At 56.4% G+C, this 13,464-nt stretch overlaps 2 protein-coding genes across 3 annotated transcripts; one reads left to right on the top strand and one right to left on the bottom strand.

Moving 5' to 3' along the window:
- The first annotated feature begins 2,806 nt into the window (after positions 1-2,806).
- On the top strand, positions 2,807-4,483 carry GUCA2A (guanylate cyclase activator 2A). The gene is made up of 4 exons (XM_004740638.3): positions 2,807-2,825; positions 3,103-3,185; positions 3,666-3,852; positions 4,224-4,483. Exons 2-4 carry the CDS (start codon positions 3,111-3,113, stop codon positions 4,286-4,288), a joined length of 327 nt encoding a protein of 108 aa, XP_004740695.1. The 5' UTR covers positions 2,807-2,825; positions 3,103-3,110; the 3' UTR covers positions 4,289-4,483.
- A 3,375-nt stretch (positions 4,484-7,858) lies between these two features.
- GUCA2B (guanylate cyclase activator 2B) lies at positions 7,859-10,250 on the bottom strand. 2 transcript variants are annotated; one of them, XM_045064324.1, is made up of 3 exons: positions 10,131-10,250; positions 8,879-9,113; positions 7,859-8,132 (listed from the first exon to the last, which is right to left on the bottom strand). In XM_045064324.1, the coding sequence occupies exons 1-3, from the start codon at positions 10,239-10,241 to the stop codon at positions 8,071-8,073; spliced, it is 408 nt and encodes a 135-aa protein (XP_044920259.1). In that variant the 5' UTR covers positions 10,242-10,250; the 3' UTR covers positions 7,859-8,070. The 2 variants fall into 2 exon arrangements, with proteins under 2 accessions (XP_044920259.1, XP_004741601.2); XM_004741544.3 differs by having other exon boundaries at positions 8,879-9,077.
- Positions 10,251-13,464: the final 3,214 nt, after the last annotated feature.

Below are 13,464 nucleotides of genomic sequence, written 5' to 3'. Positions count from 1 at the left end.
TGGGAGTCCTGGGGACCAATGCCCCAGGATTCAGGTGGGGACCTGTGGTTCTGGAAGGGCCCCAGCTTCTTCAACACAGGAGCACACGGAGGGGGCCTGCACTCACACCTGGGCTGGGGCTGGGCTGGGAACTGTGAGGGTAGGGAAGGGGAGTTGGTTCCCATTTCCCAGGGCAGACGTCAGAGGTGGTTAGTAGGGCAGGGCCCAAAGATCTGAAGCCTAGGAGCCATTTCCTCTTTCCCACAGCATGAACCGCAACCCCCAACCTGTTCCAGTTCTGCCTCACACCAGGTAGGCCCGGGCTAGGGGAGAAAGAGACTTTAGGAAGCAAAGCCCCCTACCCACTATTTAAAGCCTTCTTCTCTGGCTGTCACCCACAGCACCTCTTGACACCCCCATCCCTCTGTAGCTGGGAAGGGGAAAGACTGAAGACCAAAATCAGCCAGATACAGGGCTCTTCCAGCCCACAGCAGCCCTGCCCAAGCCCCATCCTTAATGTTCAACTCTATTTCATTTCGCTTGACCCCCACACTGACCAGCCTTGATCCTAAACCTGACCCTAACCAGCCTCCACATCATTTGCAATCCCAACATCAACCCATTCGCAGCGGCTCCCCAATTCCAGACCCAACTCTGACATCCCATCCGGCCCTCAGCTCCATTCTAACCCTGCCTGGAACTCAAACCCCACTTCGAGTCCTGATTTGACCTCCTGCCACTAACTTCTCCTCCATCTTGCCCCAGCTTAGCCCCAACCCTAATCCAGAACCTCAGGCTGACCCTAACCAGCTTTCACCCTAACCCAGGTCCACTGCACCCACCCCAGTTCGGTCCTAGGACCAGCCTCAGCTGTACTCCAGATTTGTACCTGGATGGATGTTCACCTCCATCCCCATCACAGCAAACTCTGCCCTTCAGCCTGGACTCCATAACCACCCCCCAGAGCCTGTCCTGCCCCAACCCCCCTCTCGGATGCACACTCCCACCCAGCGGTCAGCAAATGGAGACCACCATGCAGCCGGACTGGACGTACAGACCCCGGTGTGGGCTTGTGCATGGGCACGTGTGTGTGTGTGTGCATGCGTGCACACACACACACACACAGGAGAGGGGAGGGAAGTCCAGTGGAGCTGTGAGGACTGGCCTGGAGAGCAGGTAGGGCAAGTGTTTCCTCCTCCCTTAGGCAGGAACCCAGGCTCTGCTCCTCCAGTTCCCTCTTCAGTACTGACTCCCTCCACCCAGGGATTCTGGCCTCTGTTCCCTACCTGAAAGCTGTCCTGGCTTCTGGCCTGGTTTGTTTGTAGATTAGAAAGATGGAGTGCCCAGGGCTTTCCTTCTTCTGTGTCCTAGGGGCCTTGCTCACAACAGAACGGAAGGACCATGCACTGAGCTGGAGGGTCCAAGCCTAGAGGGGCAGAAACACGCACCCAGGTAATCCTACCCAACAAGATCCCCGGGAGGGGAATACAGCTGGTTCTGTGGGAACTAAGAGGGGTTATTTAGCTGGGGATGCAGTGGGGGGATAGTTGGTCTGGGCCTTCAAGTCTGAGCAGGAGCTCACCTAGTGATGAGAATGGAAAGGCCTTCCAGACAGATAAAACAGCATGTTCAAAGGCGGGGAAGCATGTTCAGGAAGGTTGGGGGAAGTGAACCGGTTGAGAAAAGTCAGGTTGGGAAGATTAGGTTGGTCTAGTTTGGGAAGAAGGGGAGAAGAGGAGGGAACACGTGGTGGGCTTGGTAGTTGGAAGGCAGAAACAGCAGAACAGGTTAGGGGAGCACAGGCAAGGGTGTAGGGAGGAGTTGATTCTGGGACACTCTGAGGTTGAAGGACAGGCACATCAGTGCCGAAGGAGGACAGGCTGTGGCTCAGGTGGTCACCAGAGGGGTCAAGAGGGACCAGCTGCTATTGATGAAAATAATAATAATGGGATGAACCTTTCACTAAGTGATTTCTGTGTGCCAGGTGCTGAGCTAAGTAAGCATTTTTACATCATCTAATCCTCAGGATAAGTCTACAAGGTAGGTGTTAGTAGTGGCATTGATCCACAAGGGGTGCTGAGGCTCAGAGAGGAGAAACAATTTGCTCAAGTTCATACACATTAAAATCGTGCGGTAGGTAGCACCTTGAGCCCATGCCCATGGGACAGCAGAGCTGAGTCCTTCCTCAAAGTCAGTGGCCAAACCTAGTACCTACCTTGGTCTACAACTCATCTCTTATCCTTTGAAGCTCCCTTGTAAACCCCCTCGCCCCCCAGGCTGAACTACTCACCCTTCCCTGAATATTCCAGACCTGTTTACCTCCCGCTTGTTCCACAGGTAGCATCCTCTGCAAGAAATGGCCTACCCGTGGCCCCTTTTCTTTCTTTCTTTTTTTTTTTTAAGATTTTAATTATTTATTTGACAGACATAGATCACAAGTAGGCAGAGAAGCAAGCAGAGAGAAAAGAGGAGCAGGTTCCCTGCTGAGCAAAGAGCCCAGGTCCGGGGCTTGATCCCAAGAGCCTGGGATAATGACCTGAGCCGAAGGCAGAGGCTTTAACCCACTGAGCCACTCAGGCGCCCCTCTGGCCCCTTTTCTAAGAAAATTCTACTCTCTCCAGAACTCACTGCTGACACAACCTTCTTTGGGAAATGTTCCTGAACTCCCCACCCCTGTGCTGGATGGGACGGCTGCTCCATCCACCCACCCCGCAACGCCGACTCCCCTAATCAACCTGCATTACCACTGTTTGCACCTGCCTCCGTCAGGGCTGGGCTGGGTCTGCAGCCCCACCTCATCACCCCACCTGGCGGGGAGACCAGGTGTCAGGGAGTATGTGTGCCAGGTGAATGAATGCAGGACCCAGCCTGGCAGGTAGCGGGCAGTGGGGAGGGTTTAAAGTGGGAGCCCAGGGAGGGGTCAGAGTTCTTCAGAGCTGCTCTGGGACTGATCTTTCTCTTACTGCCAGGGCTGTCAGGTGCCTTATCTGATTAGCCCTGAGTTGACAGGCAAGCCGATGAGATGCTGATAAGGCTCCCTAGTTACTCAGTAACCATGCCCTCGTTAAAAGTCCCACTGTTTCCCTCGGGCATCCAGAACCAACCACTCCTCCCTCTTGGCAGCTGCTGTCATGGACACCTTCCTTCTCTCTGCACTGTGCCTCCTTGCGACCTGGGCTGTCCTGGCAGAGGGAGTCACCGTGCAGGTAAATCCTTTGGTCCAGGTGGCTCTCTGCCCCCAGTGCCCAGGGCCTGTCCTCTGAGACGCACTCTCCTTGGGCCTGAAGCAGAGGGTGCGTCTGGGGTGTGGCTCTTTCTCAGGAGCGGGTCTCAGCCCTGCCTCCTACCTTTTCCCCTTCAAACTTGCGGAGGGAAGAGAAATCACCATTAGGGAAAGGGAGGTGATGAACCAGTTTACTGAGTGCCTGCCCGGAGTCAGGTTCCTCCTACCAGCGCCCTGCGAAAATGGGATTATTAGGCCCATTCTCAGAGGAGGAAAACAGCCTCAGAGAAGTTTTTAACTGGCCCTAGGCACGTGGCTGGGAAATGAAGGTGCTCGATTCCATTCTAGACCTTCCACCTCAGTCTGGTCTGTAGCCAGAGCCCCGGCCTGGGTCTTGGGAGTCCTGCGGACATCCTGGAGGGATCTGCAGGCTGACCTCACACTCTGCGCATGTCCCTCTCAGGATGGAAAGTTCTCTTTTCCTTTGGAGTCAGTGAAGAAGCTCAAGGACCTCCAGGAGCTCCAGGAGCCCCACACCAGGAAGAGTGGTGGGCCTGCGGTTCCCCAAGTCTGCAGCCACCAGAAGTTTCCAGAAGAACTCAAACCCGTCTGCAAGGAGACCAATGCCCGGGAGATCCTCCATAGGCTGGGTGAGTAGCTTCCTCTCCGGTGGGTGGAGCCCGGGAAGCCCCTGATTGGTGGCCCCGGAGGGGGAGATGTGCTCTGATTGGTGAGTCCGCTGAACCCGTTCTAAGTTGTAATTGGCGAAGCTTACTTTTGAAAGATCCTCGCTCTGGCCGGTGATTGGTTAATGGTTCTGGGTCCCGGGCCCTCTGGCCTTCGCTATTGCTCCTCCTGGGCGGAATCCCCACTCTGACTGGATAGCTTGAGCGGTACCGGTTTGGGGAGGAAAGACCCGCGGGTGGGCGGGGACAGGCCTGGGCTTCTCCTGGGGACTCAAAAAGGGGCAAAAGGGAAGTTGGAGGCTCTGACCCTTTGGCACCTCACCTCTCCTGCGCAGAGGCCATCGCGGAGGACCCGAGTTCGTGTGAGATCTGTGCCTTCGCAGCCTGTGCGGGGTGCTAGGACAGCCAGCTCGCGGCCCCCTGGCCCTCCCCCGCAGGATGTTCCCACTCCTGCAGCAGCAGCAGCCTCCAGGGGAAGAGTGAAGAGTGGGTGGCCTGGGAAGGCCTGGGAAGGCCCAGCCCCTGACCCATCCCAGTTGCTGGTGCTTCCCAAGATCCACTGCAACCCTCCGCTAATAAACCCATTCCCAGAGTCGTCCTGGTGTCATTTCCTTCCTGCCTTCATTTGCCAGTGGACTTGGAAGCCAGCTTTCTAAGGGTGTCTACCCTGCCCGGCAAGCTCGGGGTTTAGTGTGCGCTTCCCCCACGATGAAGCTGCCCCCCGCCCAGGCGTTGTCACCACACACAGGCACTGAGGGGACCTCAACCCCCAGACCAGCCATGGTGCAGGTGGAATTTGTGCTTTTCTTCCTCATCTCCTGGGACGCTGGAGACGCTGGGCCCTGAGTGAGTGCAGGAGTCTGCGGGCGTGGATGTCCCCCACACAGCTTGAGGGGTGATGAGACTGGCCCCAGGCTCTGGAGTGTTCAAGGTCCCGCAGGCCTCGGGCCCCACGGACCACAGCAGTGTAGCCTTCTCCGCGGGGACCACACCTCAAGCCCAGCCCTCACCCCTTCTTCTCTGCTCCCCTCATCTGTGCTCGGCTCCTCTTCCCACACTCCTAGCCAGATAAAGTCCTCCCTGAGGCCCCAAGGCTGTGCTCCCGTGGCCTCTTTTCCTCAGATGCCCCTCCCAGGAGGGGTTTTGTGTTCCCACTCTGTCCCTGGTGCCCTGTGGGCACTTTGATCAGCTGTATCCCTTGCAGGGCTCTGGCCCGCTGTGCTAGAGTGGCTTCTGTGCCTGGGAAGGTCTCTCTGACGCCCAGGGCAGGTGAAACCCACCACACTGATGACTGTGGGAGGACACAACGGAGGGCAGGGGGAAAAGCCAGAGCTACACAGGCCGGCCTCCGGTCTTGCACATACTGTGTGATGCTAGGAAAGTCGTTTTCCCTCTCTGTGCCTCAGTGTCCTACCCTGTAAAACTGGGACTGTGATAGTACCTGCCTCCCAGGTGGGTGAAATACTGTAAATGTGTATGTCATGCAGGTAAAGTTCAGGCCATGTGCAAACAGAGAACCAATAAATGGTAAAAACAAACAAACCAGAAAATGGGGAACCAGGGCCAGGCTGAGACAGGTTCAGACAAGGGTGAGAAGGTGAGGCAGAGAGGGCCGCTTGTTAGCAAAGTTAGAGGGAAGGGGGAAAGAGGAATGACTAGGGCATTTCCTGGGGAGTTGGTTGGAGGGGAAGGGACATGGGGTGATTCAGGCAGAATTCCCCGGGCTGCAGAATTGGAATTCGCAGGGTGCGGTATCTTCAGGTCAGAAGAGGCTTTATGAAGGGGGTGGGGAGGCAGGCATTCGCATTAGCGCTTGGAATATACACTTGGGTGGATGGACATTGAAAACCAATCTGGAGGTAGGAAGGCAGAGGGCATTCTAGAAGGTGGAGTAGGTGCAGGCACAGCATGGGGGAAGGTCCTAGGCACTGGAAGGGTCTGGTAGGGACAGGGTGGGTCCTGGGAGGCACACAGGGCTGGGTTTGAACGTGCGGGTGTCACTTACATGTTGTGAAGCCTTCTCTGAGACTTGGTTTCTTCATCCGAAAATGGGAATGCTAGCAGACCCCAGCGCCCAGCGCTGCAGGGGGATTTGAGGAGACGCAGGGTGGGGCAGGGTCATTTAATGCTCCTACTCTGGACCTGGACTCGGGGGGTGGATCCTGGCTCTGCTGTTAGCAGCTACGTGACTGTGGCCAGGACTCAGCCTCTTCTCCCCTCAGGCTCCTCATCTGTAAAATAGGGATGACAAGAATCCCTGCTTTGTGAGGTTGAGTGAAGATTACATGAGGTGACCCAGGAAAAGCTCTTATATCCCCGCTGAGCCCATAGTGGGTGCTGTGCTGGTGCTGCCATTCTTGTCTGTGTGGGTGGCTCAGCCTGAGCCTGGCACATCGTAGAAGCTCGGTGAGTGGCCGTTCCCTTCACCACCACCTCCCCAGGCAGGTGGGGACTCAGCATAGCTGAGGGGAGCAGTGGGAGCCGAGGCCAGACGGTGCTTGGGCTCAGTTTAGATTTGAGAGGGGGTACTAGGGAGCCATAGAAAGATAAGGGACCCCATCAGAGCAGTTCCTCTGGCACAGTAGGCACTTCAAAGGGCCCAGCCAGCCTTGCCTATGGGGTGAGGGAGAGGAAAGAACTAGAGCTCTGGGTTTTGTGGCCTGGTGGAGTGGGAAACTGCAGGGCTCATGAGCAGAACTGGGCCATCGGGAGAGGCAGCTGGTCTGGGGGGAGTTCACCATGGCCTTGGCTCTGGGTGAACGAGCTCAGAGACCACGGCCCACTTTGTGTCTGGCTCTCCTCTCTGGCTGCACAGAACGGGGTCTGTGGAGGCGCCCAGCCTGTGGAAAGGCTCGGGAGCTGGCGGCCGCTGTGAGAACACAGGCAGCGTCGGTGTGGCCCTGGGCCATGGGGAGCCACTAATGTGGTGGTTGAGAGCACGGGGTCTGGCCCAGCCTGCCGTTCTGCCACTTCACTGAGCCGCCATCCTGGATGAGCCTGTCACCCTGGACTAGTCGGGTCTCTCTCTGCATGTGGGTCTCTTTACTTGTAAAGCGGAGTGGTTATTGAACAGTACCTGCTTCATTAGACAGTTTCCAGGACTCCGTGAGTTTAGAGTAGGGTCTAGGGTACAGCAAATGCTCATAGACTGTTCATTTTTTTAAAAATTTTATTTATTTGAGAAAGGGAGAGATAGCGAGAAGGAACACACAAGCAGAGGGAGAAGGAGAGGGAGAAGCAGGCTTCCTGAGGATCAGGTGGGGCTCAATCCCAGGACCTCGGGATCATGACCTGAGCCAGAGGGGAATGGTTAACTACTGAGCCACCAGGCCACCTAGGCACTGTGACATTGGTTGTTGTTGTTGTTGTTGTTGTTGTTATTATTATTATTATTATTCCTCAGGGTCGCCAGGTTGGAGGGAAGGAGGAAAGGTCTCCCTTCTGGAGCTGGCCAAACCGTACTAGCGAACCTGAGAAGGAAGGGAGCTCAGGATGGTAAGGGTGAAGGTCAAGGCCCATCTCCTCAGGAGCCCCAGGGCAGAGGCAGTCCAGACACCTGGCCTGGGGAGGGGGCACCATGTGGTTTTTCCCTGTACCCTCCCCCCAATCGGTGCAGCCCTACCTCCAGGGGAAACTCTCTGTCCCCCAACTCCCCCTGCATCCTGGGCTGGAGCACAGTTTGGGCTCTGCAGCTGGGCTGGGCCTGGAGCTTGACTTGTGGGGTCAGATCGGTCCAGGCGCTCTGCAGCGTCTAAGCTCTGTGATTTTGGGGGACTCATTCCACGCCCCAGCCCCGCCGGCCTCCCCGCTCCTGTGTGAAACAGGGCTTGCTGATCCAACTCCTCAGGCACTGGAAACTGGGAAACCCCTGCCTGTGTCCTGAGATCAGCCTTTCTGCTGTCACACTCAGCTTCCCAAGCAGCTCTGCTGGGGGCTCCCAGGAATGGACACATGGACTCCAGACTCGGGGTGTAGGTAGTTGGGCATCTTTAATTAGGCAGCAAGGCTGCCTTGGGCCAGACTCCCCTCCAACCATGTGTCCAACCGCCTTGTGCCACGTCCAGCCGCTCAGGCCTCGGACCGGCGATGGTGATGCGTGTGGGGGCCTCGAACCGGGGGTGTGGGCTGGGAAGGCAGCAGGCTGGAGGCAGAGTGCACGCGGGCTCAGGGCAGCCAGCCCCGTCAGAGGCAGCCGGTGCAGGCGACGTTCACACACAGCTCGCAGTCGTCGTTAGCAATGCTCTCTGGGCAGGGGAAAGACCAGTCATCAGCTGCCCACGAGACATGGGGGCCGGGGCAGCCAGAGAAGGCCGGCTCTGGAGAGGGCCTGACCGTGTTACCAGCATCTCTCTCAAGGGTCTGGAGCCTCAAGTTTCAACAGCAGAAAGTGGCCCGGGGCCGAGTCCCAGGCCTCCCCTGCCTCCCAGTGCCTGGGCCAGCCCCTTATACCCTTGGGGCTGGGGATATCCCTGTTGGCTCTCTTGGGAAGAGAGGGGGCCGGGCACAGGGCTGGGCACGGGCCTGACACTTCATGGGTGTCACGCTCACTGGCCAGCTCTGCTCCCTCACATTTTGGCTTAGATGTCACCTCCTCTTGGAAGCCTGTCAGACCCCTTATGGGACCCAGATGTGAGCCATTTCCCCTCGGTCCCCTGTGCTTCCCCCAATGCCCCCCCAGCATCCCCCACCCCTATTGTGGTCCTTGCTTACAGGGCTCTGGCCCAGGCCTCCCTTCCCTGTTCAGAGATGGGAACCTGTGAAGTCCGCTAGGACCATCAGCGGTCCGGGGTGCTGGGGACCGAAGGGTTCCTGGCATATCTGACTTGCGGTGCCCAGACAGGGAAGGCCAGAGGCTGAGCTTTTTGACTCTCCCTGTCCCAGGCACTGGGTGCTTACTAGAAAGAACATGAAGTGGTGGAGCTGTGGGGGTGGGGAGGAGGGGAGGGGGGTTGCGGTTGGCAGGAAGCTCCGCAGGGGTGAGGATACTCACTCAAGGCCTGGAGGACGCTGGCAGCTTCCTTGGATGTGCAGACGGGCTGGAGGTCCAGCGGCAGGGCCGGGTGGTGACACACGGAAGGCACGAGGCTCTGGGCCTGGAGTCTGGAGACTCTGGTGGGGTTAGGCCCCCTCTGCTCCTCCAGGTCCCTCAGCTTCTTCACTGATTCCAGCTGGACCCGGAAGCCTTGGTGCTGGAGGCCGGACAGGAGGTGAGAGGGTATCAAAACCTGGGCCAGGACATCAGAGCTCCTCAGACCCCGCAGAGCCTTCCCTGTTCTCATGGGGGGGTCCTGGGAACAGGGACTGCTGGGGAGGTGGGGAGCTCGTCACACCCCACCATGCCATAGGCCCCCCATTACTGTGTATGAGGTCACAGCGAGGCTGGGGAGCAAGTGATTCAAGGTATGGGCTTTGGAGAACCCCAGTTCAAATCCCGGTTCTTCACAACTGGCTTCCTGTCTCTCCGTACTTGGGGCCTCATCAGATGCTTGCACCTTCCTAGTGCCTGGCACCTGGGCCACACTCAGTAACGGGGTGATCTCCCCTGAACAAACATGGTGCAGTGACACCCCCAGCTGGCCAGTTGCAAGGCCAGAGATGCAGGGGGAAGCTGCCTCCCCCGCGCCCTCACAAGGAGGTCCCACCGGGAGTCAAGAATGTGTCGGACTCCCAGGGCCACAGACGTCCCCCTCCTTGCTGGTCCCTGGCATCCTGGCACCCCACGGGCAGGCCCTGGAAGGAGCCCTGGGCCCCCTGCTGACTTCACTCTGAGCCTTTGTGTATACTGGGCCCTCTGCCCCGAGCGGTCCACATCCTCTGTGCCCGGCTGCCTCCTGCTCAGCCTGCAAGGTCAGCTGTCACCTGCCAGGGAACCTTTTTCTGGTGCCTCTCTCCCACCCACCCGTACATGGGCGACCAGAGAGACTCCTCTCCTGCGGGGCTCCTTAAGGGTGGGGACCACATCTTGTTCCAGCTTCTGACCTCTGACCAGGATGTGCCTTCTGAGAGAGCAGTGGTGACTAGCGGTGGTTTATTATTGCTGTCATCACCACTGTCATTGCCATCCGCGCTCCGGCTGCCCCCACCCACCTGCTGTCTCGGTCCCTGGGTTGTGATTAAGGGTTGGGGTGAGCCCTGGGCACTTGCTTTCCCGTATCCCATGAATTTCCTAGCGTCCCCTCACCATCCCAGCCCCTCCCCTTGGGGACCTTCAGGCGAAGGGCACAGTGGCCAGAGGGACTCACCTGAATGGAGACTGAGTGTGTGTCCTGCAGCAGCAGGAGGAAGACCACAGCCACCCGGGGCAGGAGCCCTGACACCATCCTGCCACTCATCTCACTGCGTCTGTATCCCATTGCCCCTGTCCCCCGACTCCCATCTGCTTCCCCAGCGAGGAGCTCTTTATAGGCCGGACTCCAGTGCCCTGGTCACTCATTAACTGGCCAGCTGGGGTGGGGCTGACAGCTGGCTGGCTCTCTGACAGGCCTGAGCCCATTCCCAGGAAGGGGGCTAGGGGTGATAAGGGCAGGGAGGCCCAGAGCTCCTAGGAGGAGGCACCTGGGGTGGGGGGAGGGAAGCTCTGTGGGAGGGCCTTGGACACACCCCTTACCTTAGCTCCAGAAGACACCTAGTTAGGTAGAATGATGGAGAGACCATTCTTTTTTTTTTTTTTTTTTAAGATTTTATTTATTTATTTGTTAGAGAGAGAGAGAGAGAGCAAGCTCAGGCAGACAGAGTGGTAGGCAGAGGCAGAGGGAGAAGCAGGCTCCCCGCCGAGCAAGGAATCTGAGGATGCTGGGATCATGACCTGAGCCGAAGGCAGTTGCTCAACCAACTGAGCCACCCAGCTGCCCCTGGAGAGACCATTCTACAGACTGAGAAAGTGAGGCTCAAGAGGTGACATAACTTGCCCCAGGTCACCAAGCCAGTCGATGGCAAGAGCAGGGACTCAAGTGTCTTTGACTCAGGTCAGCCCATGGTCCTTTCTTCACAGCCTTGGAGACAGGACTTGGGCTCAAATCCTGGTCCTGCTGCCGCTGTGGGAGTTTGGACAAGTCACACCAACTCCAACGAGCCCGTTTCGCTCTCCCATCAAGTGGGCATAGTGACAAAATCTGCTGCCTGAGGTCCCTGTGGAGATGACGGGGCCAGGCCCTCTTGAGTCCCCGGGGAACAGGGGTCAGGCAGTGCCTAACCCACCAGCCCAAGGGCTGATCGTTGGTCATAAGAGGGCAAAGTCCCCAAGGGTGTCATCGCTGCTTCCACCCAGCAGCTGTTAACAGTGCTCGAGCCAAGGCTCACCTCTGCTGGGCAGGGAGCCCGGCACGGGACGGCACCTCACTCACGACACTCAGTTGAGGCCCAGGTGGCCCAGCGAGGCTCACTCTCCAACCTGTAGCTAAAATTTGACCTCATCAGGCCCTAAGACCCTGCTGGCCCACAGCTTTGCTGATGAGTCCCACCTGCCTGAAATGCACGTCTCCCCCCTTTCCTTATCTTCGGATGGAATGGGAAAGGGCTTGGGTGAGCTCTGGCATTTCCTATGTCTGGCTTTGAATCCAGACTTCAGCCTTTACTCTTCAGAGTGTGAAGGAGTTAATGGACTCTGACATGCTTTTTCAGCTGAAAACGGAGAATAATCACCCGTAACCATAGCTTTCGTTTCTTGAACGTGCACCGTGAGCGAGCTAAGCACAGTGCTGGTTTATGAGAGTGATTCCATCCGATCCTGTAGGAGAGGTGTAATGGTGGTCTCCATTTTCCAGATGAGTAACCCAAGGCCCAACAAGGTCAAGGGCTGTGTGGGTAAACAGGCCTTCGGTCTGTTCAGCTGACTGTTCTAGAAAAAGGAGCATGGGCCTTGGAGGCAAGAAGATCTCTCTGCTTCTCAACCGTGTGACTTACTTACTTACTTAGCTTCTCTGAGCCTCTGTTTCTTCATCAATGAGTGGAGGAAATCATGAATAATTTCATGGTGGCTACCATGAGCAAACACAGAGTAGGCCTACCCCAGAGGAGTCCAGGACTCTCTCCCTGTCCCCAAGCTGACTGTTTCCCAGCTAGCGGCCATGCAGTCTGTGGAGGCCCCTCTTTCTCTTCCCTGCCTTCTGGCTCCTCCAGCCACGGCCCATCGTGCGTTACTCTTTTCCTGGGAATAAGCTGTGACTTCCCTATTGCCTACCATGACTCAAATTCCCATCTTGGCCCAGGTCCTCCTAATCACGTCACAAATGACCCCCCATCCATCAAAAGTAACTGAGTCACAGGTGCAAACCCACACTGCCGCCCACGATCAGCCGGGGTGTTCTGACATTTCCCAGGGTGCTCTGACCTTCCTCTGACCATCATACCAGCCTGGACTCTGGTCTCTGTGTGGAAGCTTCAGACCGCCATGGCAGAGTGAGTGACGGTTTGCCTCTGTGTGTGTGTGTGTGTGTGTGTGTGTGTGTGTGTTCAGGCTCTCCTCTCTCCAAACTGGGTTTCCTGCCCAGGGCCCACCTCCGCGGAGCCCTGGCACCTGTGACCCGCCCTGCCCCTAAAGGGACCACTTCCTGAGCAGCACTTACCACCACCGACCACTCTGTTTCTCTTAGAATAAAGCATTTTCTCCACTTGCCTTCTGGGACACACATTCTCCAATCTCATGGGCCTATCTACTTGGGCTTCTTTGTTGGTGGTCCCTTCTCTTTTTGACCTCTGGACCTCAGAATGCTCCAGGGGCTCCAGCACTCAGTCCTGGGACCACTCTTCTGGGTCTGATCACCAGTGATCTTATCTTGTCTCAGGAACTTCAGCCACAGGTTCCCGATTCTCCCCCTAACCTGACCTCTCTCCTCAGTTCCAAACTCCTTTGTTTACTGGCTCAGCCTCTCCCATAACAGTCCATGATACTGCCAGTCCCCCAGTTCCTCAGGCCGATAATCTGAGAGTCATTCTTGATACTGCTTTTTTATTTCCTTTCCCTTTCTTTCTTTCTTTCTTTCTTTCTTTCTTTCTTTCTTTCTTTCTTTCTTTCTTTCTTTCTTTCTTTCTTTTCTTCCTCCCTTCCTTCCTTCCTCCCCTTCTTTTTTTTCCCCCACAATTCAATTCATCAGCAAATCCAGTTGGCTCTACCTTTAAAATATTTCTAGACATTAACCATGACTCACTGTCTCCACTGTTATTTAAGGTCCAAGCTATTGATCATTGGCCCAAGCTATTGATCAAGGTCCAAGAGTTGATCATTGATCTCATGGATTATTACAACAGCCTTTTATTAGTCAGAAATTTCCAGAGAAATAGAACCAATGTAGAATATATATATAACATCGGCTACTTCCCCAAAGTTGATCCTCTCAAGGTCACCAGCCACTTCCATGCTGCCAAACCCAGAGGGCAGTTCTCAGTTTTCATCCTACCAGAGCTCACTACAGCATCTGACCCAGGGGATTATGCACTGGTGTCTGAAACACTTTCTTCATTTGGCTTTGAAGACACCACTCTCGTGCTGGTCTCTATCTACTACTGCTCCTTCTCCTTCTGCTGTGCTGGTTCCTGCCTCTCTGCCTTACTTCCAAATGTCGCAGTGCCTTCTCAGGG

Source organism: Mustela putorius, unplaced genomic scaffold, assembly GCF_011764305.1.
Source record: "Mustela putorius furo isolate JIRA1106 unplaced genomic scaffold, ASM1176430v1.1 tig00003853_pilon_pilon_pilon, whole genome shotgun sequence".
Classification (NCBI taxonomy): domain Eukaryota; kingdom Metazoa; phylum Chordata; class Mammalia; order Carnivora; family Mustelidae; genus Mustela; species Mustela putorius.
Note: the sequence above shows the minus strand (reverse complement) of the source record. Positions and strands in the feature narration are given on the sequence as shown.